A 27,305-nucleotide genomic window follows, 5' to 3' on the forward strand; every position below is an offset into this window, starting at 1 on the left:
GCATTTGATCCTCGAATCAGCTTGCATGAACTTCTATGAAAGCTGTGGGCGAGCAAGGAAAAAGAAAGACACTCCTTGACTACATACTCAGAAGCACTATCATGGATGCCTCAGGGAGCAAAACATCAGGCCTTGATTGATATGAGGTGTTGAAGATAAACTCAGGCAAAGGTATTCTAAACCCATACCAATTTACTTAAGTCGTTTTGCCATTTAGGATTGAGGTCCCAAGTTTTCTTTCCTCCCCTTTACATGGTGTATCGAAATAGATCTTGTAAATCCTGAGAAGGAAATATAATAGATTCTTTATGTTTTTCTGGGGCTAAATTTTTTCATTCATCCTATCATTGAGACGAAAATAGTATGTTTGGCAATCATCCCTATTCCATGCAGCTTTAAGTAGCGCCTCCGAATGCGACAAAGCCCCTTTGTTCTTTGCTGCCCATGTTCCCCCATCATCTCCTTTGTTGTCTACTAACGCTTTCGGCTTCTTTTCCCAGCCGTGCTTTTCTGAACGGGTATCTTTTCCTCCAAATCGCTTTGACCCTCTCCAGGACTCCTACGTCTCATGGTGCCGGTTGATACTGCGATGAATTCGTCCTCGCTGTCGCTCTCCCCGAGATTAAACAGAATTGGCATCCGAAAGCTTTCTCCCTCGTCCAGGGTTTTTGATGGATCCAGGGTCAAGACATCAACCTCTTCATCTTCAGCATCTAGTCGCCGTCGGTGTATCTCTTCTTGCGCATAGATATCAAAGTCATCTTCCCGCTCGATGTACTCAACGTTCTCTTCCACCTCAGCAAAATCAGGCGCCAGCGCCGACCATTTTTGCGGACTGACAACAGACCATATGTATATGCGACCAGTTTCCAGGCCACAGGCAGCCAAGAGCGCGCGGGTAGGGTGCCACTCTATCACGCCTTGTTCTTCTTTTGGGTCCTTGAGCATGCAAACCAGACTGCCGTGATTGCGCTCCCATACGTACAGCTCGTGGTTGTTGTACGTCGAGGCTGCGACATATTCACCAGTTGCACTGAACGTGACATGATTCCATGATAGCCTGTTGACAACATCCTGGAACTTGTGCTCCAGTGGTAATTGTAGTGTATCGAGGTCGAGATTCTCGGCCAGTAAATTTGGCACTCGGAAAGTTCGAATAATTCGGTCTTGGCAATTGACCAATAACTCGCGTCCTGATACCGTCATTCGCATATTGGTGATGGCACTCGAACATATCCTCTCCGACCAAATAATTTCGCATGTCTTTGCATCGATGATATTGAGCTTTCCTTTGTTGGTTCCGGCGAGCACATGATCTCCAGTTGTACTCCAGATCGCAGAAGTTGTCATCTGTTTGGCATCTTCTTTGGCTTGCTTCTCGCGCAGTGCTGCATCGTCGGTACTCGGTCGCTTCGCCGCTGATGGGAGTATACGTTTCACGTCGACGGGGTCGGTTATGTCGACTAGAAGTGGCTGCTCTTCGTATAGCGCTGCGACAAATTTAAGGCTGACACGGGTTAGTCAAGCTCGAGAGATGGTCGCGCTTCCTTACTGGTTCCATGGGTGAGGCTCAGCCATATACGCAGGCGCGCGAAGACGAACCTCGCGTAGACGCTTTCCATCCTTAAGATCCCAAAGGATAGCTTTCCATCCGTGGCAGGCCGTGAGAAGATACCGTCCACATCTTGACCAGCTCGTGACTGTAATGCTCTTATTATGACCCCTCAGTTTCCTCGCGACTCCCATCGTATCCAGATCCCAAATTACAACGGTTCCATCGACTCGGCCCGAAGCAAGGTAATCGCCTTGCCGATTAAAACGTAGAGTTGTCGCATGTCCTGAACGGATCGTATTTGTGATGTGCTCGGGGTAATCTTGGAGAAGATAGTCATCTGAGAGTAGGAGATTCATAATAGCGATATACTGAAAGTTGGCGTCATAGAATAGCAGTTGGAATAAGGAGCTCGTATTCCATTGACAAAAGTGTTTGTGCAAACTCTAGAAACTGGCTTCAGCCGTGCTGTTGGAGGGGGGCTTGGTCTGCAAGGCTACAGGCGCAGGCCCACACGACCTCGGGAGGCGTGCAAATAGAAATGTGGCTGATCCTTTGTTCTTCAAGGTCACTTTTATCTTGGACTAAGATGAATGAAAGTATTTCTATAGAGTCTTTCTCTTCATATAATGGATCCGTATGATTTCATTCCTTAGTTGTAGGTGAGGGTGATGTGCTCTCTGTTCTTGGATGTTTGTACGTAGTAGTTGTCTGTTACTCAAAGGCTTGAGCGAAGCTTTGGGTTCAGTAGTAACCTGTACTGCGGAGGGGCGCGCAGATGCCTCCAAGTTATTCATCATCTCAATACTACCTGCATAAATGAATCATGAAGATTTTTATATACATAGGTAGTTAATAGTTCAGAGTTTTGTCACTATTGTTAGAATTCCCAGGCGCAAGTTGCACGTAACTTTGTACATTTGTTAGCTATGGCATTTCTCTCTAACATTTCTCTAACCCCAAGAAGTATATAAAATATTCACTTCTCCACCATGTCGAGTTACACTCACATGCAAATCATACTGAGTCGACTATAAACACCAGAGTCCAGATACAGCCTGCGGATAATATTTCAGCCCTCGTTCTTCCTTCCACGGTCAAATTCTCATCGAAGCTTGGAAAATGGCAAATTCCAAGTGAGTCATCGCATTGCCTGTACCTATATCATCGCTAATCTAATGATCACAGGTTTGAATATGTCCGTAACTTTGAGACGCCAGATCCGCTATTACCCAACACATGGATCGTGGTGCGAGTCGATGGCAGAGGATTCACAAAGTACAGTTGGTTTTCGGTCTTTTGATGAGTCTTCTAACAGTTGATAGAATGTGCGCCAAGTATGGCTTCGAGAAGCCAAATGATCGCCGTGCCCTTGATCTTATGAACACTGCCGCCAAGGCCGTCGTGGCTGAGCTACCAGAAATCACAATTGCATACGGCGTCAGTGATGAGTACAGGTTCGTAAGACGAAACCTGTCAAGGCTTTTTACGACTAACACTTCCAACAGCTTCGTCTTTCACAAGGCATGCACTTTGTTTGATCGAAGAGCCAGGTTCGTTTACACTCACTCTCCCATCCTATGCTGCGTCTAAAACTTACGACTTCTTAGTAAACTTGTCAGCACTGTCGTCTCGACGTTCACTGCGAACTATGTATACTTTTGGTCGACTCACTTCCCCGACAGCCCATTATCTCCTCCATTACCATCCTTCGATGGACGGGCAGTGTGCTACCCTAGTGTTCAAAATCTCCGGGATTACATGAGCTGGAGGCAAGCAGATTGTAGGTTTTACAGCTATACAAATAAACCTGACTAACATAACCCAAGGCCACATAAATAACCTCTATAACACATGCTTCTGGTCTTTGATCCAACTAGGAGGCCTTGACAACAAGGAAGCTGAGAGTACTCTGGCGGTAGGTGGCCATATCGCAGAACTTGAACAAGCTGACTGTATCAGCGCACGTTGGCAGCAGATAAAAACGAGATACTCTTCTCCCGCTTTTCCATCAACTACAACAACGAGCCCGAGATATATAGAAAGGGCAGTGTTATCTTCCGCGACGTACGTATCGGTCTACACTTCCCTGCAACCCAGCACTGACACTGTACAGTATGAACTGGTTGACCCTAACTCTCACAATACCATGCAAACAATCGACTCTCAAGCAGAGCCCGTTGAGCAATCAAAGTCACAGAAGGAGAAGGACAAGAAGAGCCGAGCCAAAGCTCGTGTGGTGGTGGAACACATGGACATCATCAAGGACGATTTCTGGAACCAAAGACCATGGCTCCTTTCCAACAAGCCCGGGAAGATTCCAAAACAGACGTAAATATACATCTATGGGGTATCATCCAAAAGTTCCATTAACCTCAACTCCCAGAATATGCTTTCGCTGTATATGCCTTCAAACTCCGATTTTCCATGTCCCTCTATATTCTATTTCCCAGTCTCTTTGGCTCTTTGCCTCCTTTTCTCTTCTTTCTTTGCGCGCCGCCGTTTTTTCTCCTCGTCTGCGTCGCTTGATTCTGCTGAGGACTTGGAGGGTTTGGAAGACTTTTTCGACTTGGACTTGAGCTCTCGGCGTGCTGCTTTCTCGGCCCTTCTCGCGGCCCGCGCTTCCTTCCGCTTCCTCTTTGCTTCTTTTCGGGCTTTCTTCTCCTCCTTGGTCTCTTTCCGAGGCTTGTCCTTATCAAACTTGTCGCCTTCTTGCTGGTCACTGGATTCGGTTTCGGATGACTCCATGCTCGAGTCGTTGATCGTGAGCTTATCTATTGTTCCTTCGAGGAATCCGCCTCGTACGAAGGTCGTGTATACGGAGTATTTGCCGAGGTTCTTTTCCAGGGCGTTCAGCTTGCCAGTGGTGACAGTCTGAACCACTTTCCCCTCTTTGGACGTATCGATACCCTTGAGTTGCTCATCAAACGCGTTCATCCACCATTGGTCGCTAGTGAAATGTTGCTTCTGGCCCAGTCCTCGAGTATTGTCTTTGCGATTCAGCAGTAGAGGTTTCGCAAGTCCAATTGAGTCGTCGGTTTTATGTAGGGAGTGTCCGGTTCCTCGCCAGCCTTGGGAGGAGAGCAGCGCATGTGCATCCATCGTATTGTTTATAATTTGTTTCCTCTTGCGACCAATAATATGGGTGTTGATATGGTCTCTGTCAAAGAGGGAACGGGATAAAGAATTGGAGGTTTGAAAGTTGGACGGTCGAGGGTCGCGATTGGGAAATTTTTTAGCGGGGCTGGCTTATCGGACCCCAGATTGATCTTATCAATGCTTGTTGTCTACTGCCTACTTTAGCAGGCAAGAGCCCCCAAAAACTTATACTGGGACAATATAAACAAAACGAAGTTCAACGTAGTGAAAGATTGCTACTTTCTACATCGTTGTTATCAAGCTTTACATAGACAGTTTCAGCAGAGGGTAAATTTAGAAATAGTCCTGTATTTTTTACAGCCTGACCGTTTCAGCCACCTCCACGATCTGGGTAAACTCCGGTACAGGGATAGTGGGGCTCACGTGCCATCCATCAGGCATAGGTTGGTTGAGGTAAGTTTGCGACAGACCACGCCTCGATTTATTAACTCTTTCAACCCTTCACCTCCAAACCCTCAAAAATGCCCATGGACGAACGCGAGCTTGGGCAGCGCATCAAGGCGCTGACAAAGTGTGTAGCTGCGAATGAGCCCCCCGAGAATGCCATCAAGTTGCTCGAGACATTGAAGAAGGATGCTTCTCCCACGGAAGAGATGCTACGGGTACGTACGCGGTTCAGGAAGCGATAGAGAGAGCGCTTTTATGCGCGCGGTTTGAATATATACACGCCTTTGTTGGTTTGCGCAAATGCATGGTCGCATTTCTCGCCTTTCTTTCGTCAACACTGCGGCCTTGGCGGGTCTATCGGATATTGCACTCTTGATTCCACAGGGACTGTGCTGATACTGAGATCTTCGTCATAGGCTACAAGAGCCGGCGTTTTTGTCGGCAAACTTCGTTCAAATTCCAACAAGGACATCGCCCGTGCCGCCGCCGAACTCGTCAACAAGTGGAAGAAGCTGGTCGAACAGGAAAAACACTCGAAATTACAACGTGCAAAGGTCGGATCAGGATCCCCAGCCCCAGCTCCATCATCAGCGCCCGCGTCATCTCCTGTACCCCCTCCTCCATCATCAGCCGGTGCCTCTGGGGCCAAGTACAAGGGCGACATCGAGAAGCGAAAATACGAGACCGACAACGTGAACGTCAAGCGCACCGATTCTAATGTTCGAAACTCATGCATTGGGCTTATCTACAATGGCCTCGCCTATCGATCAACGGCAACCGAGACCGACGTCATTACTAGAGCCGTCGCTGTTGAGCATGCCGCTTATACCAAATTCAAAGGAGAAACGCCCGATTACAAGAAGAAGATCCGATCACTCTTCACCAACCTGAAGAACAAGTCCAATCGGGAGCTTGGGCGTAGCGTCTTGTCTGGTGAGATCACTGCGGAGAAGTTTGTTGTCATGACCGACGACGAGCTCAAGAGCGAGGAGCAGCGCAAGAAGGAGCTTGAACTAGAAAAGGAGAACATGAAGAAGGCCCAAGTCCCGATGGCTGAGAAGAGTATCAGTGAGAGTCTGGAGTGTGGTCGTTGTAAGAAGAAGCAGGTCAGCTACACGCAGGCGCAGACCCGAGCTGCTGATGAACCTATGACAACTTTCTGCGAATGCATGGCGTGCGGGCACCGATGGAAGGTAAGTCTCGTCACTTCCAACAAAGGTTTGGTGACGTAACTAACGCGTGATACCTCAGTTTTCTTAATAATATACACGGAGTCTGGAGGATCAGGATGCGACAATGCTAAACTAGACTAACACTTAGGTAACTTCTGCCTATCAGATTCATAAAGATCTTTCAAGTTCTACAAGTTGCTGGCCTAATTAACTTCACCTTTATATACCCCATTAATAAAATTCATTGTAATTGATCACAATCTTATCATAAGTCCTATGTAAGTTTACAAATCCCTAGTCCTGGGCAAGTGAGTGGTGTCCCAGTGTATTTTTCATTGTAGCATCATAAATTCATATCCTAACAAGGAAACCCATTTACCCTTGAAACTAAGTATTCATGGAGTTTAGCCCAAGCTCGGATAACTCTTTACTGGTTTATTTGGGCGTCCTCTTAGAAAGCCCCAGGCTTCTCGAGTGATGTTTACCTTCTCATATTTCTATTTCGCCTACCCTATATCTTTTGAAAGACTCAATGAATTCTTGTATAAACGCCTATACAGAGTACTACTCCGTAACATACCGGATATAAGGTTTAAACTTAGTTGTCCAAGTCATGATCACACTCATTTGTCGTTTCTATATGACCGTATTTCAGACACAGTCCTGATTTTCAATCATCTTCCGAGTTGGTAAGGTAGTCGGTTAGAAAGCTAAATATATCTATCTGCCCTTGATGTTGAAAAGGGCAAAGATGTACTTGTTGACGCAAGTGGAATGCTTGGTTTTTCACAATTATCAGTCTAGCACTGCGGTCTAGTAAGCACGTTTTGTCTGACTTCTAAGTTCAACCCCTGAGATATATATCAAACCAATATCCTCCATCTCTTTCTATTAAACAGAGGGTCTAAGATCTGTATCTTCTTGGCCATACGCACGTGACGAAGATCTAAGCATATTACGGCTCTTTCAGTGATTACATCACACCAATTACAACCCCGTCTGCACCTCGCACCAGGCTTCGGGGGTTCAGTTCTGAGCCTAGAGCCGTCGACTGCATGTTTCAGTATTGCACAGCCAACAACACTGCCTGCCTAGCAAGTAGGACTTTCAGCCTGAAACTGAGCATTTAATCTCTGATCCTGCATGCACCCCGGCCGTGCTCAGGCCATGACCTATTGGCACCGTAACCAACGCGTACTATATAACCAACTGCCTAGCTCATAAACAGCCTGTTTAGCAACAAGCCCGTCTAGAGCTCCGTCTGGGTCGATATCGTCAAAATGGCGCCAACGTGCTCGGATCCTCGTCAGATCGTTATCACACTCAACCCCGCGCGTCGCCAAGCGCTCCTCAAACTTGTCGATGAGATCACTACTTATATGAGTGATCAACTTCAAGCTTCCGACGATGAGCTTGGCCCTGTCCTATCAACCCCTCGAAATGAGAGTGGACCTTCTACACCAAGAGACGAGGACAGGTCATCAACACCCAGGAATGATGACTCTGATCGAAATGCTCAGCAGCAGCAGCAGCCGAACAAGCCATCGGCGCAGGCACTACGTATTCAGAAAGCTGCTATAAAGCATTTGAAGGAGTGGAAAAAAGAATTCATGGCCAAGTTGGAGGAGATTATTTATGTCAAAGATGATCACAAGATTCAGGAGGAAAGGCGCAAACATCAACAGGAAGCTGAAAAGAGGAAGCTCGATACACCCGAGGAAGGCGAGAACCTCATCAGTTTTGGGGAGAATAAGATAGACAAGTCTGAGGATATTGCCTCTCTTCAGGCTCTATATCATCCTATTCCCACAAGACTGACAACGATCCCTGCTGCCGATAGAAGGGAGGCCATATCATGTATCCTACTCCTTCTGCTTTCCACAGGCAAGTATTCCGCCCATACTCGAGCACTTGCGCTCTATCTTGCTTCCTCTCTTGAAATTACCCAGACTTTCCTCATCAAGGAAGAAATGGAAATCGCCAAGACTCTCCTCGAATCCTCCAAGGACCAAGATAAGCAGCAGGAGGTTATGTCTGCCGAGGCCGAAGCTTCCAAGCGCCGAGAGGAGAACAAGTTCAGTCGTTTCTGGAAAGTCGGGCTTGCTTCTGTTGCCGGTGCAGCTGTGATCGGAGTCACGGGTGGTCTGGCAGCACCTCTTGTCGCTGGAGCTGTTGGTGGTATCCTCGGTGGCGTGGGCTTGGGAGGTGTTGCTAGCTTCCTTGGTATCTTCTGGATGAACGGTGCTCTCGTAGGCGCTTTATTTGGTGCATATGGAGGGAAAATGACTGTAAGTTACTTCCGAAAACTTGTTCATTCCCGACTAACAATACAGGGTGAAATGATGGACAAGTACGCAAAGGAAGTCGAGGACTTCTGCTTCATCCCCCTCAGAGGCGAGTGGGGAGAGGTCTTTAATGCAGAACAGGACCAATCACAAGCACAGGGACGGCGACTGCGTGTTACGATTGGAATCAATGGCTGGCTTCGCGATGAGGACGATGTGACAAAGCCATGGCGTATTCTTGGTGACGACACTGAGGTCTTCGCTCTGCGCTATGAGATGAAGTCACTCATTGCCTTGGGGCACGCTCTACGAAGTATGGTCGAATCGTTTGCATGGAAGAAGCTCAAGGTCGAGATAATCAAGCGCACTGCCTTTGCCACCCTGCTTGCGGCTCTTTGGCCTATCCAGGTGCTTGCTGCTGCCTCCAACATTGATAATCCTTTTGGCCATGCGCACAACCGATCTAGAAAAGCAGGCCAGCTACTTGCTGACGCTCTGATCAACAAAGTCCAAGGCGAGAGGCCTGTCACTCTGATCGGATATTCGCTCGGCGCCACAGCGATTCATGCCTGCTTGCAGTCCCTTGCTGAGCGACACGCCTTTGGCCTCATTGATTCAGTTGTCATCATCGGCGCCCCAGCTCCTTCAGCCCCTCCTCACTGGCGCACTCTTCGTACTGTTGTCTCTGGAAAGATCTTCAATGTCTATTCAGAGAACGATATGATTCTCGGATTCGTCTACCGGGCCCATAGTCTCTCCATGGGAGTCTCTGGCTTGCAGAATATCCAAGAGGTTGAAGGTATCCAGAACCTCGATCTGAGCGATTCCGTCAGTGGACACCTCCGGTATCCCGACCTCATCGGTGAGATTCTCAACAAGTGTGGATTTGTGGGAATCAAGACAACATCCGAGATCGAAAAGGATGATGTGATCTTGATGAAGGACCGTCATGCCGAGGGTGAATTGATCGATTTTGAAGGGAATACGGTTGAGGGAAAGGAGAGCCTTCAGTCACCGAACCAAGAGCAAATTGAAAAGGATCTCCATGGACTAAACATCTCTCCTCCGGCTCTTGTTTCGCCATCACAGCCTCCAGGTCAGGGAAAGTCACCACAACAGTCCAGCTATGAGAACCCGCCGCTTCCTCAAAGACCGACTCCCCAGGACAGAAAAGAAGAAGCACCAAAGCTGCCCCGACGGCCTGTAGCGAGCCAAGTACAGCCATCATCAGGAATGGATGATGAAGCGGGACCGCCATTGCCCCGACGCCCTACTGAAGCTCAACAGGAAGATAGGCCTGCTTTTCCCCGCAAGCCAGTTGGAGCTGATAAGGAAGCCAACACTCTTCCTCGACGTTTTGAATCCTCACACGATACTCATCAGCAACAACAAAGACCCTGGACACCTGAGTCCAATCTAACAGATGATGAGGAATATGGTCACATTGCTATGGTGAATTATGACAGCGACCATAGTACAAAATGAGGACTGAATATCTTAGATCGGTAGTTAGCCTAACGATGCCTCTATAGGCCATATTACTTTTGCATTCTCTTATCTCAAAGGCAAATAATGCTGTGTGGATGTGATTCACTGTGATTGACTCTCCTTTGGCAGCCGCCTCTCCTTCATCTTCCCACATTCCAGCATTTCTCGATTCTTATTCTCATCGCATCCAGCTGCACTGATCATCCACCACAAGGACCTGTATAGATAGCTCTAAGCATATGGTAATAAGACTAAGCTTAAGCCAAATTACATGAATACTTTGACCACTTAGCTTCAAGGGCTTCCTTGTCATGATATGGATCCATGAAACTATAACGATAGAAAGCATAGAATTATACATCCCTCGGGGAGCAAGAAAACTTATGCCCTAAGAAGAGGAATAAACTTAGGCCAAATTACCTAAACATCTTCATTAGTTAGAGCTCAAGGCTATAATATTAAGGTTTCTTGCCTCTTAGTCTTCTAAGTACCAGGAACGTCGAGAGTCGATTGAAAATATTAATCTATTATATACATATACTTAGTTTCATGAAACTCACACATCTTTTTCGGTTCGTTCACACCTCATTCATCATGGCCGGGTATCCCTAGCTCAGTAAATAAATTCGTTGCCTCCTCCTCGCTTTCCAGTCCCATCTCTTTGATGTGCTTCCAGAACTTGCTCAGGTGTCTAGTTCCAGAGTCGCACAGGATGGTAACGACACGACTCCCCTTTGGAAGTCTCATAGCTGCCTCAACCGCGGCGACACAGTTGACAGAGCTACTGCTGCCGATGAATATACCGTCGTGCTCAACTAGCCAGCGCGCCATGCGGCAGGCTTGCGTGTCCGTTACCCGCACAGCATCGTCGATAAGTTCACGTCCCGCTTCGAAGTTCTCGGTCAGACGTGTGATTCCGATGCCTTCGACCATAGTATCAACCTGCTGCCTACGTCTTGTACCCTCACGTTCTGTCGAAGAGTACATAACGCCGTGGCGGACTTTGTTGTAGAGACCACTGCCCTGGGGGTCGGCGAGGACGACTTTTATATCAGTCGCCTTCTGCTCCTCCTTCAGATACTTCGCCACGCCGGAGACTGTTCCTCCTGTACCAGCTCCAGCGACGAAAGCGTCCAGCTGGCCGTTCGTCTGCCGCCAAATCTCGGGACCCGTTGCATTGAAATGTGCTTTCCAGTTGGCCTCAGACTCAAACTGGTTGGCAAAGAAACCTTTACTACCATCCTTGGCCTTACTGGCGTGTTCTTCCGCACGCCTTCGAGCAAGGTTGACAAAGTGATCAGGGCTGGTGATAGGCGCGGGAGTGACTCGCTCGACGGTTGCGCCAAGATGGAGGAGTAGATCAGACTTTTCGAGAGCCATATCGCTAGGCATACAGATATGAGCGCGGTAGCCCATTGCTCGGGCAAGAGTTGCGAGTGAGATACCCGTGCTTCCTACTGTGCCTTCATATATAGTATCGCCCTTATGTGGTGTTAGTAGACCTTTGGATTCTGCTTCTCGAATCATGTTAAGTGCAACACGATCCTTGGGTGAATTTCCGGCGCCATTTAGGAATTCTGCTTTGGCCATGATGATCCGGCCTGTGGCTTTCGATAACGATTGAATCTTTATAAGAGGTGTGTTGCCGATGGTAGCTTCTATACCGTCTACCAGGCTATTCCTCACAACGTCATAAGACGCTAGTGTTGAAGGCTGAGACTCATGATCCTGAAGCTCAACAGGGTCGCCCCAGAAAAGACTCGATCTTCGGCCACCACCTGTGTTTGCACGCCTCTTGCGCTGGAACCGACGTTCAAGATCTGGGTAAAAGTCCTTGAATCCTAAAGTGACGAGGATGCCAGTTGTGAAGGCGAAGACAACGGCAGCGGTGCCGTAGGCTTTTGGATGGTCGCTGAGCGCCATTTTGGGAAGTCCTTGGCTAGTGTACCCAATGAACTCATCAGTTGGGAGAACTAGAATGCCTGCATTGTTGACTGCGCTTCCGATGAGTTGAGGTTGCGGTTGAAACTTGAATAATCTTGGCTAAAGCTGAGTGATAAGGTATGAATGAGTACTATGTAGAATTAATGAACCCTGGTGCGTGCGTGATGTCATGTGGAGCTTACCTTAGTAGCTATATCACGCTACAAACCTCCCCCCAGGAGCAAGAAAACCACTGATGTTAAACCAAGGTGCCAAAACCATCGAATCTAAGGTCTACTAATAAGTCTATGCTAAGTTGTCCTAAATTATCATAAGTCTTTTTTATTACCTACCTATGATAGAGGTCCTAATCTTTCTTGCCCCTTCTTGACCTTTAAAAGCACCATATCCATGAGATGATTATGCCTTTAATCTCTGCCATAAATAAATGTCCCAGGGCCGAATATTGAGAAGGTTTTGATCATTAGTTTACCAATGATTCTTCAAAAGAAGTTGTGCTCATATATCTTGGTTATAACCTCACTTTAAGCCCCTCCAAATTTTGGGAGCTCTAGAGAACAGACGTTTCGATACCAAGGACAAAAGTCATGGACACGGCAATTGTTCAAGCTCAAATGATGAAGGTACCTATTCATAATCTGAAAAAGGAAAACTCGCACATGATCACCCGAGTATAAATTGGCAAATTCTCTGTTCTCTCACTCCCGATCTCAACCCGAGGTACTCCCGACCAACTGAGACCCACACCATCCAATGTAAGCCATCTCAAACCTCAAAACACCAAATCTGCAAGAAACAACATGTCGACGATATAACAAGAGTTTTTACAACATGGACTCCCCAATTGTGGCCCAAATCTTCCGCCAACTCTTCCACCACCGACCCCCAGGCTGTAAAGGCGTCAGAAACCTCGCCGGTCTTCGCAATGGCCTTCGAACCACTATCGTCAGTCATCAGAGCCGCTTCTACGTTGTGGGACGACCCTCTAGTGATCGCGGAATGAAGAAAAACGAGAGTCGATGGCAGCAGCGCACGAACATTCTGCCCCAAGACCGATCTGCCGAGTTTGCCGAGTACCCCTACATAACGATTGACGAGCTCAAGCAACGAACCGAACGACCGCGAAAGGTCAAGATGCTGCTGAGAGACTTTATTGACGGCATGACACTCGAGTATCCCTCTCGGAATGGAAGAATAACGTAGCTATAGACAGTCTTTACAACCCCTCATATGGATACTTCTCCAAGCAAGCCGTCATCTTCAGCCCCGGCGAGCCATTCGACTTCAACTCAATGCGCGATGAAATTGAGTTCCAGGCCGAGCTAGGCCGTCGCTACACCGAATTCGAGGATATTCTTGATGAGAGAGAAGGAGAGAACCCAACACGCCAGCTATGGCATACGCCTACCGAGCTCTTTCGTCCCTACTACGGCGAAGCCATCGCCCGCTACCTCGTCACGAATTATCGTCTCACCACATACCCATACCACGATCTTCTGATCTACGAAATGGGCGCTGGCCGTGGAACGCTCATGCTCAACATCCTGGACTATATCCGAGAAGTCGATCCTCAAGTGTACGCCCGCACAAAGTTCAACATCATCGAGATTTCCTCCACGCTCGCTGCGCTGCAAAACAGACATCTTCTCTCCACGGCTGCGTCTCGAGGCCACGCGGATAAGGTCGAGATTATCAACCGCTCCATCTTCGACTGGGACCAATACGTGCCGTCACCGTGTTTCTTTCTCGCCATGGAGGTCTTCGACAACTTCTCCCACGATGGTATCCGCTACGACGTTGCTACCGAGCAGCCCCTGCAAGGCCACGTGCTGATCGATGGCGACGGCGACTTTTACGAATTCTACTCTCAAGAGTTGGACCCTCTTGCTGCACGATACTTCTGTGTCAGACACGCTGCCACAGGGGGAAACTATCCGAAACCGTACGCCAGCAATGCTGTTCTACGATATTTATCCACCAAGATACCGTTTGCTGCCAATCTCTCAGATCCGGAATTTATCCCCACACGGCTAATGCAGTTCTTTGACGTTCTTGAGAAATACTTCCCAGGGCATCGTCTTGTGACTTCTGACTTTGACTGGCTACCTCAAGCTGTCAAGGGTATGAATGCACCTGTGGTTCAGACACGGTACCACAGAAAGATGGTGCCTGTTACAACCCCATTGGTAAGCTACAAAGCCCACTATCGTCGAATATTAGTAAACTAACACCACATAGGTCCATCAAGGATACTTCGATATTCTGTTCCCAACAGATTTCCGCGTCACAGAGGCCATCTACCGCGCCATCACGGGCAAGTTGACTCGTGTTATGTCGCATGGTGATTTCATGCGCAAGTGGGCATACGTTGAGGACACCGAAACCCGAAGCGGAGAGAATCCCTTGATATCAAACTACCGCAACGCCAGCGTTCTTGTAACTGTATAAAATTAGCCGTGAACAAAAGTCAAAGCAAAGGGCTATTTCGAAGGAGCAAGAAAACACCGAACCTTAATATAAGGTGTCAAAATAAACTCAGCAAAAGATATCCTAAATTTAGTAAATATATCCTACATTTATGCAAATTTACTTAAGTCTTTTTGTCATTTTGGATCGAGGTTATGAGTTTTCTTTCCTCCCCTGGGCCATGGAAATATACATCCGGGTTGGGAAAGATAGAGCATATAACCTCTCATCAACCATCATGTTATCAATGGTGTTCTTTAATTCATCATACTTCTTATGGCAATGGTAAATGGCCATGCCTATTTGAACGCTCTATGTCCTTTCTTTTATCTGACCAGATCCCCGACATTACTCCCAGCTGAATGATTAATCATAAATTCCCATTGAGCAGAGTAGAAACACAGTCCTTTTTCTTAATTCTTTACAGCTTAAGCTTTTCGTTGAGCCACTTTGTCGCAGTCTCAACACCTTCGTCAATGTTCTCAGGCTTAGTGCCCTGGCCTTGTCGTACAGGCTCCTTGCCGCCCGATCGGCCACCAATAATCTCCGACACGGAGGCAGCCCATTGCTCAGCAGTGACGCCTTGAGAAGCAAGGTGCTGAAATAGTTAGTCAGTATATGCAATACTAATGATAGGGGTAGACTTACAGTTCCGACGTAGACACCATGTGCAACGGCACCCTCCTCCTTGCTACCAGCAAACAGGTAAACGGTCTTCTCCTTATCCTTACCCTGATAGTGCTTGACCACATCAGGCAGGGCTTTACTACCAGTGGCACCAACGGGCAGGCGGCCAACGAACCACTTGGCATCCTTGTTAGCCTCGAAGTACTTCTGGACAATGTCAAGCGCAGTCTTGGACTCAGCCTTCTGGCGCTTCTTCTGCTCAGCAATCACAGCAGCAGAAATTTTTTGGAAACGCTTGTTGAACTCATCCTTTGTCAAAGTTGAGATTGTCAGCTGGCTGAGCTCCACAGATACGGCCTTGATCTGAGCCTCCTTCTCAGGACCGAAAGGTAACTTGTCGAGAGCATCAATCTTCTTGGAGAATTCATCAGCCTCACGTTGAACCTGATGAGCAGCTTCACCAGTATAGGCAATGATGCGGCGAATACCCTTTGCGATACCACTCTCCTCAATAAGGATGAGGTCCTTGATTAAGCCAGTTTGCTCAACATGGGTACCGCCACAGAATTCAACACTGTACTGACGCCATTCCTTCTTCTTGGGGTCGGCGAGCATCTCATCGATATCTCTGCCGATGGAGACAACACGCACAGGATCGGGATAGGTCTCACCAAAGACAGCACGGCAGCCCTCAATCTGGCGAGCGAGCTCCAAATCAACATCCTTGGAAAAGATCTTGTCCTTACGGCGAATGTATGAGTTTGACAAGTCTTCAATCTTCTTGAGCTCCTCAATCTTGACGCCAGTCTTGTGGGAGAAATCGAAACGGAGCTTCTCGTTGTCCACCAAAGAGCCCTTCTGGTTGACATCATCACCAAGAACCTCCCGTAGGGAGTGGTTCAGAATGTGAGTACCGCTGTGGTTGTTGCGGATAGGAGATCGGCGCAATTCATCGTACTCGCAGATAACCTCGTCACCAGAGGATAGTGTACCATACTCGATATAACCGTTGTGTAGAATATAGCCACCATAGTTCTGAACATCAAGAACCTTGAACTCGGCGACATCATCAATGACGATACGTCCAGTGTCAGCGACCTGACCACCTGATTCGGCGTAGAAGTTGGTCTTATCGATCAAAAGACCTAGAGCAGTCTTCTCAGGGACTTCCTTGGTCGACTTAAGGAAGGATTGGCCGTCGTAAATGAGTTGGACCTTACCCTTGGTGTCACCCTGAGCAAATTTGGCGTCGTCGTTAGTTCGCTCAACCTTAAGATCCTTCTCCAGCTCAGAGATTTGGTGCACATTGAGCTTGGAGAAAGTCTGGACAGACTCCTTGACAGCCTTACTGGCCTCACGAGCCTTGATTCGAGCAGCCTCAACCTCAGCATCGTCAATCTCGAGACTTCGCTCTTCGGCCATCAATCTAGTCAGGTCCACGGGGAAACCGAAAGTGTCATAAAGTCGCCATACAACATCACCCTCGAGCTTCTTGGAGCCGCCCTTGGTAGCCTCGGCAGCATACTTCTCGAACTGAGCCTCACCACGATCCAGAGTGCGGGCAAAGGCGACTTCCTCCTCATCGAGAATCTCCTTAATGTCCTGCTGCTTCTTGACAAGCTCGGGGAATTGCTCGCCCATCTGGTCAACAAGCGCAGGCAAGATCTTGGAGAAGAAAGCGCCGATATCGGCGTTGAAATACTTTCGAGCATATCGCACACCTCGTCTTAGTACACGTCGAACAACATAACCTCGGCCGTCGTTGTTGGGAACAGCACCGTCAGCGATGGAGAAAGAAAGGGTTCGGATGTGATCAGCAACTACACGGTACGCGGTATCAATGCCATCGGCATCATCCTTGCCATACTTGTCGGCGTAAGGTCGAGCGCCGGTGACCTCCTGGATCTTCTGGAAGAGAGGGGTGAAGCAATCAGTGGCGTAGTTGGAAACTGTATCCTGAAGGGCAGAAACCAGTCGCTCGTAGCCCATACCAGTGTCGATATGCTTGGCAGGTAGAGACTTGAGGCTACCGTCCTTTTGCCGATCATACTGCATGAAAACGTTGTTCCAAACCTCGACAACCATAGGATCATCCATGTTGACGAGGCTGGCAGCATTGCGGCCTCCGCCGACCTTGTCGTAGTGGATCTCACTGCAAGGACCACAGGGGCCTTGGTCACCCATCTCCCAGAAGTTATCCTTCATGTTTCCAGGAAGGATGTGATCCTCGGGAACACCAACCGAGAGCCAGAGCTCCTTGGCCTCCAAATCAGGCTCCAGCTTCAGCTTCTCATCACCCTCGAAGTATGTGACGTAAAGACGATCGGGGTCGAGACCATAGACCTTTGTCAAAAGCTCCCAAGAATATGAAATAGCCTCCTTCTTGAAGTAGTCGCCGAAAGACCAGTTGCCCAACATCTCGAAGAATGTGTGGTGATAGCTATCCTTGCCGACATCGTCGAGATCGTTGTGCTTGCCACCAGCACGAATACACTTTTGGCTGTCGACTGCGGCCTTGAGGCCGGCCATGGGATCAGTCTTGCCAATGGTGCCGAGGAAGATAGGCTTGAACTGGTTCATGCCGGCATTGGTGAAAAGAAGGGTGGGGTCATTGTGAGGGACGACCGATGAAGAGGGGACTGAAGCAGAAGAAGTCTTGTTAGTGATTTGTGAGTCAGAGGAAGAAAAAAACCAAGTAGATAGTGATGTCAAGGCAATTCTTCTCGAGAAATTGGATATAATTTCAGTATATTTTAATGCAGTGAGACGAAGTGCCCACGCTATCGCAATCGCATACCAATTGTGTGACCCCTCTGCTCGAAGTACTCGAGAAAGGTCTTGCGCACGCGCGCAGCGGGCCACTTCAGCTCCGACTCGGCCATGGTCGCGCTGGAATAAGACCGACGAAGAATAAAAAAAGGCAATCTCTTGTTAGTCGCAGTCCTGAAGATATTCCGCGCAGGCGCTGCAGTGATTGTCGGCCGTGGAGGAATCGTCGTGGTGGTAGTGGGGGTTTCCGATTGTAGATTGTGGAGGAGAAGTTGAAGTTGCTGGGATCTGAATTGGAGATGGAGTTGCTGTGGCGGCGTAGGCGCAGGCGGAGGAGGGTAGAAAGTTCTACAAGAATGAGTCAAGACCAAGACGGATACATAAGGCCGACGCTCTCCCGCGCCGATAATCGTCCTCAAGCTCCGGGGCCTACAGCGCCAACTCCAACGCCCGCAACCGCTGAAGCTCACTGCAGTATTTCCGTTTCCGCCCCTAGTGACACTCGCCCGATTGATGCACGCCCACATCGAGCCTCGAGAGATAGAGGGCAGGCAAACCAAACCAATCCCTCCCCTACCTTAGCCAAAGAAAAGGAAGCCCGTCGCCTTCACGCAAAAGACAAGTCAAGACTTCAAAATTTCGTACTCGCCACGTGTGGTTGCTAGTGTCCTTCTCCGAGCCGTTGATTTGACCTTCAATCGGATAGTCCAGGTGTTGAAGGGTTTAAAAGCTCGCCATTTTAGGCCTTGGTGGACTACGAATTGACCACCCATTGTGATCATGTTACAATCCCCGTCATCTTCCGCCCCAGCTACAGTAGCTGTAGTCGAGGGGGTCGACAAGACAAGAAGATTGCGCCGAAAGAGAAAGGCAGAGACACAAGACAATGAGCGTCTTTCTAAACGCTTGAGTCTCCTTAATCTAGGTATGTTTTATTCCTGTTTCTCCCAATCGTCACATCGTCTTTATCCTTGTTTGCAATGCCCGTGAACTAACACCTATCGTGTCTACAGAACGGAGCGGGAACAAGTTATACGTCCCTGTCGAACAGCCAACAACAGCTTCAATTTCTTCTGCTGCTCCAGTTCCTACCCCTTCCAATGTTGTTTCCATTCCAGTTCCCGATGAGGCCATGCAATTAGACGATTCCAAACATAAAGTATACATCTACAACATGGATGATGAGCTCTCCTCCGATAGCGAAAGCGATGACCCGGGCAAGCTTGTCTTCTTACCAGATATCGAAAAGCATCTGCGCGCGAATCGCATCCCCCCATCGGTATTAGCCAACAGCGAGGGAGAACTAGCCGGCATGCAGGTGGTGCTGTATAGTGACCCCAAGTCATTGACGGTGCCAGAGGACAAAGATAGTGTGCGCAAGGCCATCATTGAGTCGAGGAATCGCACAAGAGAGCTACAGCGGCTAGAAAGGGAGGGTAAAACGGAGGCCCCAACGATACAAGACGCCACGTTGAATACTGGGATTGCCACGAGTACAGATGATGACCCAGACGCGATGGAATTGGACTAGAAGAAGGGAGCCATCCGTATATGACGCCCGATACACACACTTATATATACCCAGGGCGACTGGAGTTGGTTTACTGCGAATTGGAAAAGAGAGCCTGGCGCTTGAACGCCGGCATTTGCTTGTATTTCTATGCTAGCTACATTCATTGATTGACCTTCAATTTCATGCTTTCTCACATGGCCGCCCAGCGACTTCTGAACCGTTACATGGTTCAAGAATCAATCATCCATGCATATATGCCTCTTGACCGAACCCTTCCAGCGCCTAACATCGTTTATCGGGGAGGCGGAGGTCCTGTTGGAGGGGCATAATAGTCTGCCGGTCCATCGGCCTGTCTCTGCTGTCCCTGCGCCGGGTCGATCTTTGAGGCATTCGGGGGCTCTTCGTACATGGGAGGTCGTGATGGGTCGTAGACTGGTGGAGGAGGCATGTTATGCATGGGATATCCGCCAGGCTGGGCGTAGTTTCCAGGAGGAGCGTAGTAGTATCCGTTAGGAGGATATGCGTAACGGGGATCGACCTGAGCCATCATGCGCCTACTAACAAAACACTGCGGAGGGTTAGAATTGGTGTTTTGGGTGTGTATCACAGGTGCGACTTACTCTATGATATGCTAGTGGTCGTAAACCCTTTTGGATTCTCTTCTTTGCATGCCAGTATCCTCCGACGATCCAGAGTGTAAAAAGAAGTACGATCACGGCGAGGATGGTCCATTTGACGATATATCCCTCCTGTTGTCGAGTTAGCATGCGCAACGTGAACGTGCGAAAGTTAATGATAGATGCTTACTCTGCTATACCACCAATAGACATCGTCATCATCGGTGAAGTACTCGGAAGTCTCATCGTCCCTACGCTCAAGCGCATACCTCACAAAACTCGCCATATTGGCGATAAGAGATCGTTCTTTAGAATAGGCTGGTGCGCGTGTTTGTTGGTTTTGAGATGGATGGGAACAGCCGAGTACGAGGTACGCTGAACGGTACTCCGAGGTCCGTACAGGTGATTGGAAGTGTTCTCCTCCACTAAAGTTCACAGTTGCCAAGGTGCCAGGTGCCCGAAGGATGCGTAAACAACCCCCAATCACAGGGATAAATGAATGAATGGATGTCAAAGTCAGCACTTGTCTTTGTGGAATGAAGAGAACGGCCCCAGGGAATAAGAAGATGAAGGGTCGAGAAAGAAATAGACTAGAAGGAGTTTACTAGGAGGATATGTTGAGAATTCCAAAGGGAGAAGGTTGGTTTTCACATAAAGGCCCTGTCGTACAAATACGATCTCCCCCTCCCCCTTCGGTTTCGTTTTAAGCGGGCGCTCCAGTGCACAAAGGCAAGACAAGAAAGGGGCGATAGCCACTGCCAGTGCCTTTATCGTGCGTAGACGCGACGATCTCTGTGGCAGAGTTACGTTACGCTCGACTCCTCAAGTTTCACAGGCTGACAGTAGCAGGGTTGTTGTCACGTCCCAGCGGCTACGAGCCTAAGACAAGCCACAGAGCCCAAGAAATGCACCACCCTTTCGCCTCTTTGTCTCCTACAAGTACAAGTTTATCGCTACCTACCTACCTACCTACGTACTCAGCTACTCCATAAAGACGATCGCCTTTGAATAAGGTAGCGACTAACTAAATACCTAACTAGTCTAGTCAGCCCCTCAGCTTACTGAGTGTGAGGGTTGCTCTGAAGAATCCTTCACGAAGAGAATAAGACTCTGCCATGATAAGCATCACAAGCCCTGCAAATAAATGAGACTCAGCAGTGAGTATTACTGTAGTTACATATCATGCTCAGTAAACCGTGAGACGGATCGATCGACATCCGTACTGTATTTAGCGTATGACAAGCAGCCATCAGTTCAGCCTCGTACGGAGGTAGCTACTTGAAACATCTCGCTCGTCTTTTCTTGCATTTTAAGAAAGCCACTGCGGTAAACACGGACATTCCGGCCTCATTCTATCTAATTATCCATCATGCACGCCAACTCCTCGAGTCGTGCGCAACTCAGAAAACTTCACTTTCATGTCAGTAACCGTTACACTTATGCACGCAAAGCTTACAACTATAAGTTTATCATATTCTGACAACCAATCCAAAGACGCCATCGCTCTAATGCTATTAACAACATAAACAACCACGCTACTTCCGAGATTCTACAAAACTACGCCTCCAGCGGCTCCCCAGCCAGCAAAGCCGGGACCTGGACCATCGAGGCGAGGGTTCGGCGGGAGGCCTTGCTCTCTTCTTCGAGCGTCTTCTGCTTGTTGATGCGCCTGTTGCAGCCGCTGTCTCCACCATAATAAGAAGACAAGTGAAAAGGTGACTCCAATGATCAGGATGCTTTCTAGTACACCATCGTCGTCATCTGTTCCCTGTCCGTCACCGAGAGCACCGTCGTATAAATCACCTCCAGTGTAATGCTCCTCCTCGTAGTATTGGTTATCTTCTCGCAGGAAGTTGGCGATCCACTCGGAGAATGAGCGATCCTTCTTAGGTTCTGGAGGCTTTGTAAGTATGTACCCAGGATTTGTATCTGACAAGAAAAACTTACTGGGCTCATCCTGGATCGAGTGAATTGGTCCATGGGTCAGTGTGTTCCAAGCGCTTCGAAGGCGAAGCTTCAGGAGACTCAAAGTTACTGGTAGATATGCCTCGTCGTTTACCTCCAGGGCATGATCGTAATATCTCTTTGCCAGATGGAAGTCTTGTACCAGACCAATGCCGTTTTCATGCATCCAACCGAGGTTGAACAGTGCTTGTGCGCTCTGAGAGTAGTCGGAGGCCCCGGTATAGCACTGAACAGCCTTTGTGATATCTTCTTCAGTACCAATACCATGGTAATAATAATCACCCATCTTGACCAGTGCGTCAACGTTAGACTGTCTGGAAGATCGCGTCCAGTAAACAAGAGCAAGAGATGGGTTCTCGAGAAGACCACTCTTCTCTCGGGGCTGTCCAAGTAATGACGAAATAGAAACCCCATTTTGAGCAGAATCTATCATGTAGGCAACATTGGTCTGGGCCTTCTCGTAGCCTTGTTCGGCGGCCAGAAGATATTCGAGGAATGCAAGCTCGTAATCACCTGCCTCGTAAGCGTCGTTGGCGTCGCCCCATGATGACACCAGGGGCTCTGCCTTCTCGGCAACGCTCTTGTAATACGTCAAGGATGCAGGACAATGCTTCTCTCGTCCGACACCATGATGAATCATCTCTGCAATATAGTAGTGGGCTTCAATGTTGCCGTGCCTACCGGCGAGTTCAAAATAGTTGTTGGCAATCCTGACATCTTCCTGGCCACCCTGGTCTAGGTAAAGCTGACCCATCTGCACCAAAGCTGGGGCATAATCCTGATCGGCCGAGGACTTGAAGAGCTCCATAGCCCTCTTCACATTTTCTTTTTGGCCGTAGCCATGAAGCATCATTAGGCCAAGACCATGTTGTGACTGAGCATCGTGTTGTGTAATACCACGCTCGAACCACACCTTGGCCCGCTCAAAGTTCTGAGGAACACCGTCACCTCTCAAATACATCCGACCCAAATACCCAGCAGCCTTACTGGCAATCTTTTCGATTCCAGGCTTCGGGTTCTCGCTTAGGCGACCGTCCTTCTTCCAGTAACGTAATGCGACCAGAACAAAATACTTACGTGCCAGGTCAACATCTCGTTCCAGGCCTCGTTGGCCGTCATAGTATATGCGGCCGAGGTTATATGAAGCCTTGGAATCGCCCTTTTGAGACATAAGATCCAAGTACTCAATCACATCGTCTATGGCGGCATTTGCATCAGAGCCAGGGCTGGCCTTGAATGCGTTCATGCCTGAGCTTGAAGCGCTCGCCCCTTCTCCGTAGATACCTCCGTCGTCGTCAGAAATTCGCCATGACTGATGGATCCAAGATCGACCACCTGGTGGGCCCGCTCGGTACCAAGCTATAGCTTTGTCTGCGACGCGCTTGTAATATTTCACTGCTGCCTCGCAATTCTTCGTCGTGCCAATACCAGCGTGATGCCGAAAGGCCGTTGCCATCTCCGCGCGAGCATTTCCACGAATAGCAGCAAAGGTATAGTAGAGAAGCGCCTTGGCTTGGTCACGCTCTACAACATTACCGATCCCAGTCGAATAGTAGACTCCCAGCATATACTGGGCTGTTGAGTTTCCATAGACAGTTGCGAGTTGATGGTAGTTGTTGAAGGCCACCTCCAAGTTCCTTGGGTAACTATAATTGCCGAAGAAGTTTATCTCGGCAAGTAGGTAGAGAGCATCGGAATTGTTTTGTTGTGCGGCTTGTTCGAGAAATTCGACCGCTTTTGCGACAGCGCCGTTGACAGTGGTCTCTTGGGATTGCGATGGGGCTGTTGCCGGACCAGATGGAACGGCTTTAAGTATGTAACGCAAAGCAGTGCCGACGAGTCCCGAAGGTCTTCGCTTTCGGCGATGTAAAGGCTGAGGGGCTTTTGTAAGTTCTATTCTTGCTGCATCGACCAGTTCGGCGCCTAGAAGCTGTCAGTGTCTTTGCGCCTTGTTGGTGGGAGTAGTCGTACCAGGTTGCGGGCCAGCAGGCTGACTTTGATCAACAACAACGTCGGTCTTGGGAGAAGCGATATGTTGGTTCTGTCCAGCTCCTTCAAGATTCCTATCCTTATATGTATCGTCATAATGTTTGACATTTGTGCCGAGTCCTGTGGTTACCTGCCAGAGCACTAATAAAGAAGTCAGCAAGCCAAATTGACAGCTGTCGCGTGTTACAACAAGGTATGAAATGATTGACTAACGGAGGACCCAGACTATCGATTGACGCATCATTGGCAGCTGCTATGTGCCGGAAAGGTCAATTCTGCTATAGAGCATGGCTATAATGCAGAGTAATAATTTGGTGAGGCCAACGGTGTTGGAGTTACAAGCTGTCCAGTTGAGGTCGGAGCTTGCATGAGGTAATGCGATGGCCCAGAAGGGAAAAGCGCAGAACCGTATGGCCGATGATTAAGCAACGTTAGGCCAGGAACCGACACACTCTACGGAGTACTCCGTACGACCCTATTACATTGGCTCAGCATCAGGTGATGGATTTGCGACTTTTGTCTTTGCATCATGAGAACTGAGCTCCAATTTGAACCTGCTTTGATTTCAGTGCACATGCTACCTAGTAAACTCTGCACGAAATCAGATTAGCTCTCTTCCTACGGAGTACGTAGGTTGGTATACAATACACCAACCATTTGAGATTCCACAATTGCGTTTAAAGACCATGTCCAATCAGCAGAAGCACAGCAAACAGTTTGGCTTAGACAGGCCCATAGGCTCACAGAGGATTGGTTTCTAATGATTTCGTTAAATCTATTCAAAAGATACGGAGTAGCACGGCAGGTGATAGGTTCCCTTAACGTCCTATCCGTATATAAGGTAGGTAGATAGTCCTCCGGGAATGAGAACGGCTCTGGCCTTGAAGCAACATGCCAAGACAACTCGTCTAGGATATACTAGGTCTTCTTATCCTTCAGAACAGGAACCCTAAGATTTGTTCTTCGGTAGGAAGCATACTATCTTTCCATGCAGAGACTCAGAGCAAACCGATTTCACCGCATACCTACAATACTGTAGGTACTCCGTACGGATATACAAGGACTATTCAAATTTGAGCGACTATCCGTTGATTCAGTTCAAAGCGCTATAATCTGCCGAAACTCTATTTGATAACCACTTTCAACAAACAGAAGCAATTATACTCAAAGATCGCTTCGGCAACTGCTCTTTTTGGAGTTGTTCGACCTGATGCCTGGTAGACTGACGGCGTGGCTTGCTAGTGCTGAAGCTATCCTAGGCCCCCAACCATTCGGAGTTTCAGGCCCCTGCAGTTAGTGTCTCTCCAAGCCTCCCGTCCTCAACGCGAAAGTCACGGGGACCGCGTTAATGGCTGGGAGCTAGCGCGTCTTACTTAACGCGCTTGCATTTAACTAACTCCTGGGCCTTGCATCACCACTTTAGCCCGAATTCTCGCAGCCATACTCTTCTTATTTCTACACATTGTACTACCCCAAATATCAGCATACACTTGCAATATTCACGGTTTACGTTTTTGTTTCCATGAGTACTGTATCTGTGTAATTGGCTTATTTTTGTATCAACTGCCCAGAATTCATTTCGTTCGAGCTCTCGTCGTCGCCAGAGTCCCTCCCTCGTATCGAGGGCTCATCGTGCATCCACCTCCTCCCACCTTCAGTCTCCACCTACAAGCTATCGCCATGTCGACCCTCAAACGTAAAGCAGGCGCCTCGACCGGGAACGATTCGAAGAAGCCTAAGGCTAATGGCAACATTGCCTCATTCTTCGGAGCAGCTCCTAAGCCTACTGGTACTGGTGCTTCTGCCCCCGCACCAGCCGTCAAGTTTGATAAGGCCAAGTGGGTGGCTTCCTTGAAGCCAGAGCAAAAAGAACTCTTGCAGCTCGAAATTGATACTCTTGACGAAAGCTGGCTGGCGCACCTCAAGGATGATCTTGTCACAAAGGAGTTCCTAGACCTTAAGCGATTCCTTGATCGAGAAATCAGCTCTGGGCGCAAGGTGTTCCCACCTAGGAACGATATCTACTCATGGTAAGGACGAAACACCTTTCTACCTGCTGCGGCAGCTCCTAACTTGTAGCTTATAGGTCCCGTCATACCCCTTTCAGCAATGTCAAGGTTGTCATTGTTGGTCAAGACCCCTATCATAACGACAACCAGGCTCATGGATTGGCATTCTCCGTTCGACCCCCAACTCCTGCACCACCCTCGCTCAAGAACATGTATATTGCGCTGAAGAAAGACTATCCTGCTTTCGAGCCGCCACCAAACCGAGGAGGTCTTCTCACCCCCTGGGCAGACCGTGGTGTTCTCATGTTGAACACCTGCCTTACAGTTCGAGCCCATGAAGCCAACTCGCACTCTAATCGAGGATGGGAGAAGCTCACACAACGAGTGATTGATTTAGTGGCGCAAAAGAGAACAAGGGGTGTTGTTTTCATGGCCTGGGGAACACCAGCCGGCAAGCGAGTGCAGAAGATCGATCGAGTCAAACATCTTGTGCTACAGAGTGTCCACCCCAGCCCTCTCAGTGCTTCCAGGGGGTTCTTTGACTGCAATCACTTCAGAAAAGCCAATGACTGGCTAGTTACGCGATATGGCCCTGAAGGAGAGATTGACTGGGCACTTGGACCTGGCACTTCCACGAAAGCTCCAGCGACGGAAGCCGACGCCAAGGAGGCTAAATCTGCTGAGAAAAAGGCCGAGGTAATTGAGAAGACTAAGCCTGAAGTGGTAAAGAAGGCTGAAGAGGACAAGGAGAACGATGCTTTCGACGAAGATGAGGAAGCTCTCGAAGAGGCCCTTCGGTTGGCTGAAGAAGAGGAGAAGGAGAAAGAAAAGTAGTGTTTGAAATTGTTCGAACTCGGAGTGTATGTGTTATGACGGCGTTCAACACTAAGGGAAAGGTACTTGGCATGCAAGCGTAGGGACAGCTTTTCAACTATCAAGTTTTCGGTTCCGGGTCAGGGATCAATGTAGGATCAGCCTCGGGAATCTATGTACATGGATATTGGAAAAGGTTTATAGGATCAATGGATGAATACGGAATATTATGACGCTCAATACGTGATCTTCACCTCGTGCAACTCCCCACAACCGGACGCATAAAGTGACAGATTGTTTCGGAAATCAGGGCGCGGCCGGGAGGGACAGAAAGTTCCGGTTCGAAGGAGATCCTTGATATCTGATGCTCAACACTTTTATCGTATCATGTTCACGGTCAAGAGAAAGGTCCGTGTCTTAGAAATTGTTAATGCATCCCCACTATTCAGCCCGCCGAACTGGTCTCATCTGGGCATCCTTTTCGAAGGCGAAGGCGAAGCGGGTGATACGTTTTTGTTTCGAGAAGAATGAGGCGATCTGGTCGATTGAT

At 48.6% G+C, this 27,305-nt stretch overlaps 12 protein-coding genes across 20 annotated transcripts; 6 read left to right on the forward strand and 6 right to left on the reverse strand.

Moving 5' to 3' along the window:
- Window positions 1-279: 279 nt before the first annotated feature.
- FVEG_00682 (hypothetical protein) lies at window positions 280-1,989 on the reverse strand. The gene is made up of 2 exons (XM_018887258.1): window positions 1,553-1,989; window positions 280-1,507 (listed from the first exon to the last, which is right to left on the reverse strand). Exons 1-2 carry the CDS (start codon window positions 1,909-1,911, stop codon window positions 475-477), a joined length of 1,392 nt encoding a protein of 463 aa, XP_018742995.1. The 5' UTR covers window positions 1,912-1,989; the 3' UTR covers window positions 280-474.
- Window positions 1,990-2,534: 545 nt separating this feature from the next.
- Window positions 2,535-4,927, forward strand: FVEG_00681 (tRNA(His) guanylyltransferase). The gene is made up of 8 exons (XM_018887257.1): window positions 2,535-2,688; window positions 2,741-2,830; window positions 2,878-3,009; window positions 3,061-3,105; window positions 3,163-3,335; window positions 3,382-3,470; window positions 3,515-3,619; window positions 3,669-4,927. The coding sequence occupies exons 1-8, from the start codon at window positions 2,675-2,677 to the stop codon at window positions 3,885-3,887; spliced, it is 867 nt and encodes a 288-aa protein (XP_018742993.1). The 5' UTR covers window positions 2,535-2,674; the 3' UTR covers window positions 3,888-4,927.
- Window positions 3,793-4,794, reverse strand: FVEG_00680 (hypothetical protein). Its single transcript, XM_018887256.1, has one exon. It carries the CDS (start codon window positions 4,652-4,654, stop codon window positions 3,995-3,997), a length of 660 nt encoding a protein of 219 aa, XP_018742994.1. The 5' UTR covers window positions 4,655-4,794; the 3' UTR covers window positions 3,793-3,994.
- Window positions 4,928-5,123: 196 nt separating the features above from the next.
- Window positions 5,124-6,530, forward strand: FVEG_00679 (transcription elongation factor S-II). Its single transcript, XM_018887255.1, has 3 exons — window positions 5,124-5,313; window positions 5,515-6,291; window positions 6,350-6,530. The coding sequence occupies exons 1-3, from the start codon at window positions 5,173-5,175 to the stop codon at window positions 6,356-6,358; spliced, it is 927 nt and encodes a 308-aa protein (XP_018742992.1). The 5' UTR covers window positions 5,124-5,172; the 3' UTR covers window positions 6,359-6,530.
- A 691-nt stretch (window positions 6,531-7,221) lies between these two features.
- FVEG_00678 (hypothetical protein) lies at window positions 7,222-10,178 on the forward strand. Its single transcript, XM_018887254.1, has 2 exons — window positions 7,222-8,558; window positions 8,604-10,178. The coding sequence occupies exons 1-2, from the start codon at window positions 7,551-7,553 to the stop codon at window positions 10,038-10,040; spliced, it is 2,445 nt and encodes an 814-aa protein (XP_018742991.1). The 5' UTR covers window positions 7,222-7,550; the 3' UTR covers window positions 10,041-10,178.
- FVEG_00677 (cysteine synthase A) lies at window positions 9,920-12,610 on the reverse strand. Of its 4 annotated transcripts, XM_018887253.1 has the most exons (5): window positions 12,320-12,610; window positions 12,170-12,253; window positions 10,628-12,117; window positions 10,516-10,567; window positions 9,920-10,463 (listed from the first exon to the last, which is right to left on the reverse strand). In XM_018887253.1, exon 3 carries the CDS (start codon window positions 11,964-11,966, stop codon window positions 10,629-10,631), a length of 1,338 nt encoding a protein of 445 aa, XP_018742990.1. In that variant the 5' UTR covers window positions 11,967-12,117; window positions 12,170-12,253; window positions 12,320-12,610; the 3' UTR covers window positions 9,920-10,463; window positions 10,516-10,567; window position 10,628. The 4 variants fall into 4 exon arrangements, with proteins under 4 accessions (XP_018742990.1, XP_018742989.1, XP_018742988.1 ...); XM_018887252.1 differs by having other exon boundaries at window positions 10,516-12,117; XM_018887251.1 differs by having other exon boundaries at window positions 12,170-12,610.
- On the forward strand, window positions 12,231-14,574 carry FVEG_00676 (hypothetical protein). Of its 4 annotated transcripts, XM_018887247.1 has the most exons (4): window positions 12,231-12,742; window positions 12,807-13,146; window positions 13,197-14,173; window positions 14,226-14,572. In XM_018887247.1, the coding sequence occupies exons 2-4, from the start codon at window positions 12,819-12,821 to the stop codon at window positions 14,433-14,435; spliced, it is 1,515 nt and encodes a 504-aa protein (XP_018742984.1). In that variant the 5' UTR covers window positions 12,231-12,742; window positions 12,807-12,818; the 3' UTR covers window positions 14,436-14,572. The 4 variants fall into 4 exon arrangements, with proteins under 4 accessions (XP_018742984.1, XP_018742983.1, XP_018742986.1 ...); XM_018887246.1 differs by having other exon boundaries at window positions 12,231-13,146; window positions 14,226-14,574; XM_018887249.1 differs by having other exon boundaries at window positions 12,807-14,173.
- FVEG_00675 (alanyl-tRNA synthetase) lies at window positions 14,570-18,582 on the reverse strand. 2 transcript variants are annotated; one of them, XM_018887244.1, is made up of 3 exons: window positions 17,878-18,582; window positions 15,102-17,719; window positions 14,570-15,051 (listed from the first exon to the last, which is right to left on the reverse strand). In XM_018887244.1, exons 1-3 carry the CDS (start codon window positions 18,374-18,376, stop codon window positions 14,875-14,877), a joined length of 3,294 nt encoding a protein of 1,097 aa, XP_018742981.1. In that variant the 5' UTR covers window positions 18,377-18,582; the 3' UTR covers window positions 14,570-14,874. The 2 variants fall into 2 exon arrangements, with proteins under 2 accessions (XP_018742981.1, XP_018742982.1); XM_018887245.1 differs by having other exon boundaries at window positions 15,102-18,582.
- Window positions 18,247-20,104, forward strand: FVEG_00674 (hypothetical protein). Its single transcript, XM_018887243.1, has 2 exons — window positions 18,247-18,774; window positions 18,863-20,104. The coding sequence occupies exons 1-2, from the start codon at window positions 18,630-18,632 to the stop codon at window positions 19,378-19,380; spliced, it is 663 nt and encodes a 220-aa protein (XP_018742980.1). The 5' UTR covers window positions 18,247-18,629; the 3' UTR covers window positions 19,381-20,104.
- FVEG_00673 (hypothetical protein) lies at window positions 19,441-20,836 on the reverse strand. The gene is made up of 3 exons (XM_018887242.1): window positions 20,170-20,836; window positions 19,983-20,111; window positions 19,441-19,930 (listed from the first exon to the last, which is right to left on the reverse strand). The coding sequence occupies exons 1-3, from the start codon at window positions 20,263-20,265 to the stop codon at window positions 19,655-19,657; spliced, it is 501 nt and encodes a 166-aa protein (XP_018742979.1). The 5' UTR covers window positions 20,266-20,836; the 3' UTR covers window positions 19,441-19,654.
- A 508-nt stretch (window positions 20,837-21,344) lies between these two features.
- FVEG_00672 (hypothetical protein) lies at window positions 21,345-24,341 on the reverse strand (the record flags this gene model as incomplete). Of its 2 annotated transcripts, XM_018887241.1 has the most annotated exons (4): window positions 24,147-24,341; window positions 23,916-24,074; window positions 21,927-23,867; window positions 21,345-21,872 (listed from the first exon to the last, which is right to left on the reverse strand). In XM_018887241.1, the coding sequence occupies exons 1-4, from the start codon at window positions 24,175-24,177 to the stop codon at window positions 21,529-21,531; spliced, it is 2,475 nt and encodes an 824-aa protein (XP_018742978.1). In that variant the 5' UTR covers window positions 24,178-24,341. The 2 variants fall into 2 exon arrangements, with proteins under 2 accessions (XP_018742978.1, XP_018742977.1); XM_018887240.1 differs by having other exon boundaries at window positions 21,529-23,867; window positions 24,147-24,282.
- A 95-nt stretch (window positions 24,342-24,436) lies between these two features.
- FVEG_00671 (uracil-DNA glycosylase) lies at window positions 24,437-27,001 on the forward strand. Its single transcript, XM_018887239.1, has 2 exons — window positions 24,437-25,963; window positions 26,020-27,001. Exons 1-2 carry the CDS (start codon window positions 25,614-25,616, stop codon window positions 26,774-26,776), a joined length of 1,107 nt encoding a protein of 368 aa, XP_018742976.1. The 5' UTR covers window positions 24,437-25,613; the 3' UTR covers window positions 26,777-27,001.
- The last annotated feature ends 304 nt before the right edge of the window (window positions 27,002-27,305 follow it).

This window comes from Fusarium verticillioides, chromosome 1 (genome assembly GCF_000149555.1).
Source record: "Fusarium verticillioides 7600 chromosome 1, whole genome shotgun sequence".
NCBI lineage: Eukaryota > Fungi > Ascomycota > Sordariomycetes > Hypocreales > Nectriaceae > Fusarium > Fusarium verticillioides.

What these genes read in the sequence shown, in the direction of transcription:
- FVEG_00681 (XM_018887257.1), top strand. An exon ending in TTGTTTGATCGAAGAGCCAG is followed by an intron (nt 3,106 to 3,162) that starts GTTCGTTTACAC and finishes ACGACTTCTTAG; the next exon opens with TAAACTTGTCAGCACTGTCG. An exon ending in AAGCTGAGAGTACTCTGGCG is followed by an intron (nt 3,471 to 3,514) that starts GTAGGTGGCCAT and finishes TGACTGTATCAG; the next exon opens with CGCACGTTGGCAGCAGATAA.
- FVEG_00680 (XM_018887256.1), bottom strand. Translation starts at nt 4,654, where the DNA reads ATGGATGCACATGCGCTGCTCTCCTCCCAAGGCTGGCGAGGAACCGGA.
- FVEG_00674 (XM_018887243.1), top strand. Translation starts at nt 18,630, where the DNA reads ATGTTACAATCCCCGTCATCTTCCGCCCCAGCTACAGTAGCTGTAGTC. An exon ending in CTTGAGTCTCCTTAATCTAG is followed by an intron (nt 18,775 to 18,862) that starts GTATGTTTTATT and finishes TCGTGTCTACAG; the next exon opens with AACGGAGCGGGAACAAGTTA.
- FVEG_00678 (XM_018887254.1), top strand. Translation starts at nt 7,551, where the DNA reads ATGGCGCCAACGTGCTCGGATCCTCGTCAGATCGTTATCACACTCAAC. An exon ending in CATATGGAGGGAAAATGACT is followed by an intron (nt 8,559 to 8,603) that starts GTAAGTTACTTC and finishes CTAACAATACAG; the next exon opens with GGTGAAATGATGGACAAGTA.
- FVEG_00675 (XM_018887244.1), bottom strand. Translation starts at nt 18,376, where the DNA reads ATGTGGGCGTGCATCAATCGGGCGAGTGTCACTAGGGGCGGAAACGGA. An exon ending in GCAGAGGGGTCACACAATTG is followed by an intron (nt 17,720 to 17,877) that starts GTATGCGATTGC and finishes CTTCTGCTTCAG; the next exon opens with TCCCCTCTTCATCGGTCGTC. An exon ending in ATGGTGTCTACGTCGGAACT is followed by an intron (nt 15,052 to 15,101) that starts GTAAGTCTACCC and finishes TAACTATTTCAG; the next exon opens with CACCTTGCTTCTCAAGGCGT.
- FVEG_00673 (XM_018887242.1), bottom strand. Translation starts at nt 20,265, where the DNA reads ATGGCGAGTTTTGTGAGGTATGCGCTTGAGCGTAGGGACGATGAGACT. An exon ending in TCTATTGGTGGTATAGCAGA is followed by an intron (nt 20,112 to 20,169) that starts GTAAGCATCTAT and finishes ACTCGACAACAG; the next exon opens with GAGGGATATATCGTCAAATG. An exon ending in GACCACTAGCATATCATAGA is followed by an intron (nt 19,931 to 19,982) that starts GTAAGTCGCACC and finishes AACCCTCCGCAG; the next exon opens with TGTTTTGTTAGTAGGCGCAT.
- FVEG_00679 (XM_018887255.1), top strand. Translation starts at nt 5,173, where the DNA reads ATGCCCATGGACGAACGCGAGCTTGGGCAGCGCATCAAGGCGCTGACA. An exon ending in CCACGGAAGAGATGCTACGG is followed by an intron (nt 5,314 to 5,514) that starts GTACGTACGCGG and finishes TCTTCGTCATAG; the next exon opens with GCTACAAGAGCCGGCGTTTT.
- FVEG_00676 (XM_018887246.1), top strand. Translation starts at nt 12,819, where the DNA reads ATGGACTCCCCAATTGTGGCCCAAATCTTCCGCCAACTCTTCCACCAC. An exon ending in GCTGAGAGACTTTATTGACG is followed by an intron (nt 13,147 to 13,196) that starts GCATGACACTCG and finishes ACGTAGCTATAG; the next exon opens with ACAGTCTTTACAACCCCTCA. An exon ending in TGCCTGTTACAACCCCATTG is followed by an intron (nt 14,174 to 14,225) that starts GTAAGCTACAAA and finishes AACACCACATAG; the next exon opens with GTCCATCAAGGATACTTCGA.
- FVEG_00677 (XM_018887253.1), bottom strand. Translation starts at nt 11,966, where the DNA reads ATGGCGCTCAGCGACCATCCAAAAGCCTACGGCACCGCTGCCGTTGTC.
- FVEG_00671 (XM_018887239.1), top strand. Translation starts at nt 25,614, where the DNA reads ATGTCGACCCTCAAACGTAAAGCAGGCGCCTCGACCGGGAACGATTCG. An exon ending in AGGAACGATATCTACTCATG is followed by an intron (nt 25,964 to 26,019) that starts GTAAGGACGAAA and finishes TGTAGCTTATAG; the next exon opens with GTCCCGTCATACCCCTTTCA.
- FVEG_00682 (XM_018887258.1), bottom strand. Translation starts at nt 1,911, where the DNA reads ATGAATCTCCTACTCTCAGATGACTATCTTCTCCAAGATTACCCCGAG. An exon ending in GAGCCTCACCCATGGAACCA is followed by an intron (nt 1,508 to 1,552) that starts GTAAGGAAGCGC and finishes AACCCGTGTCAG; the next exon opens with CCTTAAATTTGTCGCAGCGC.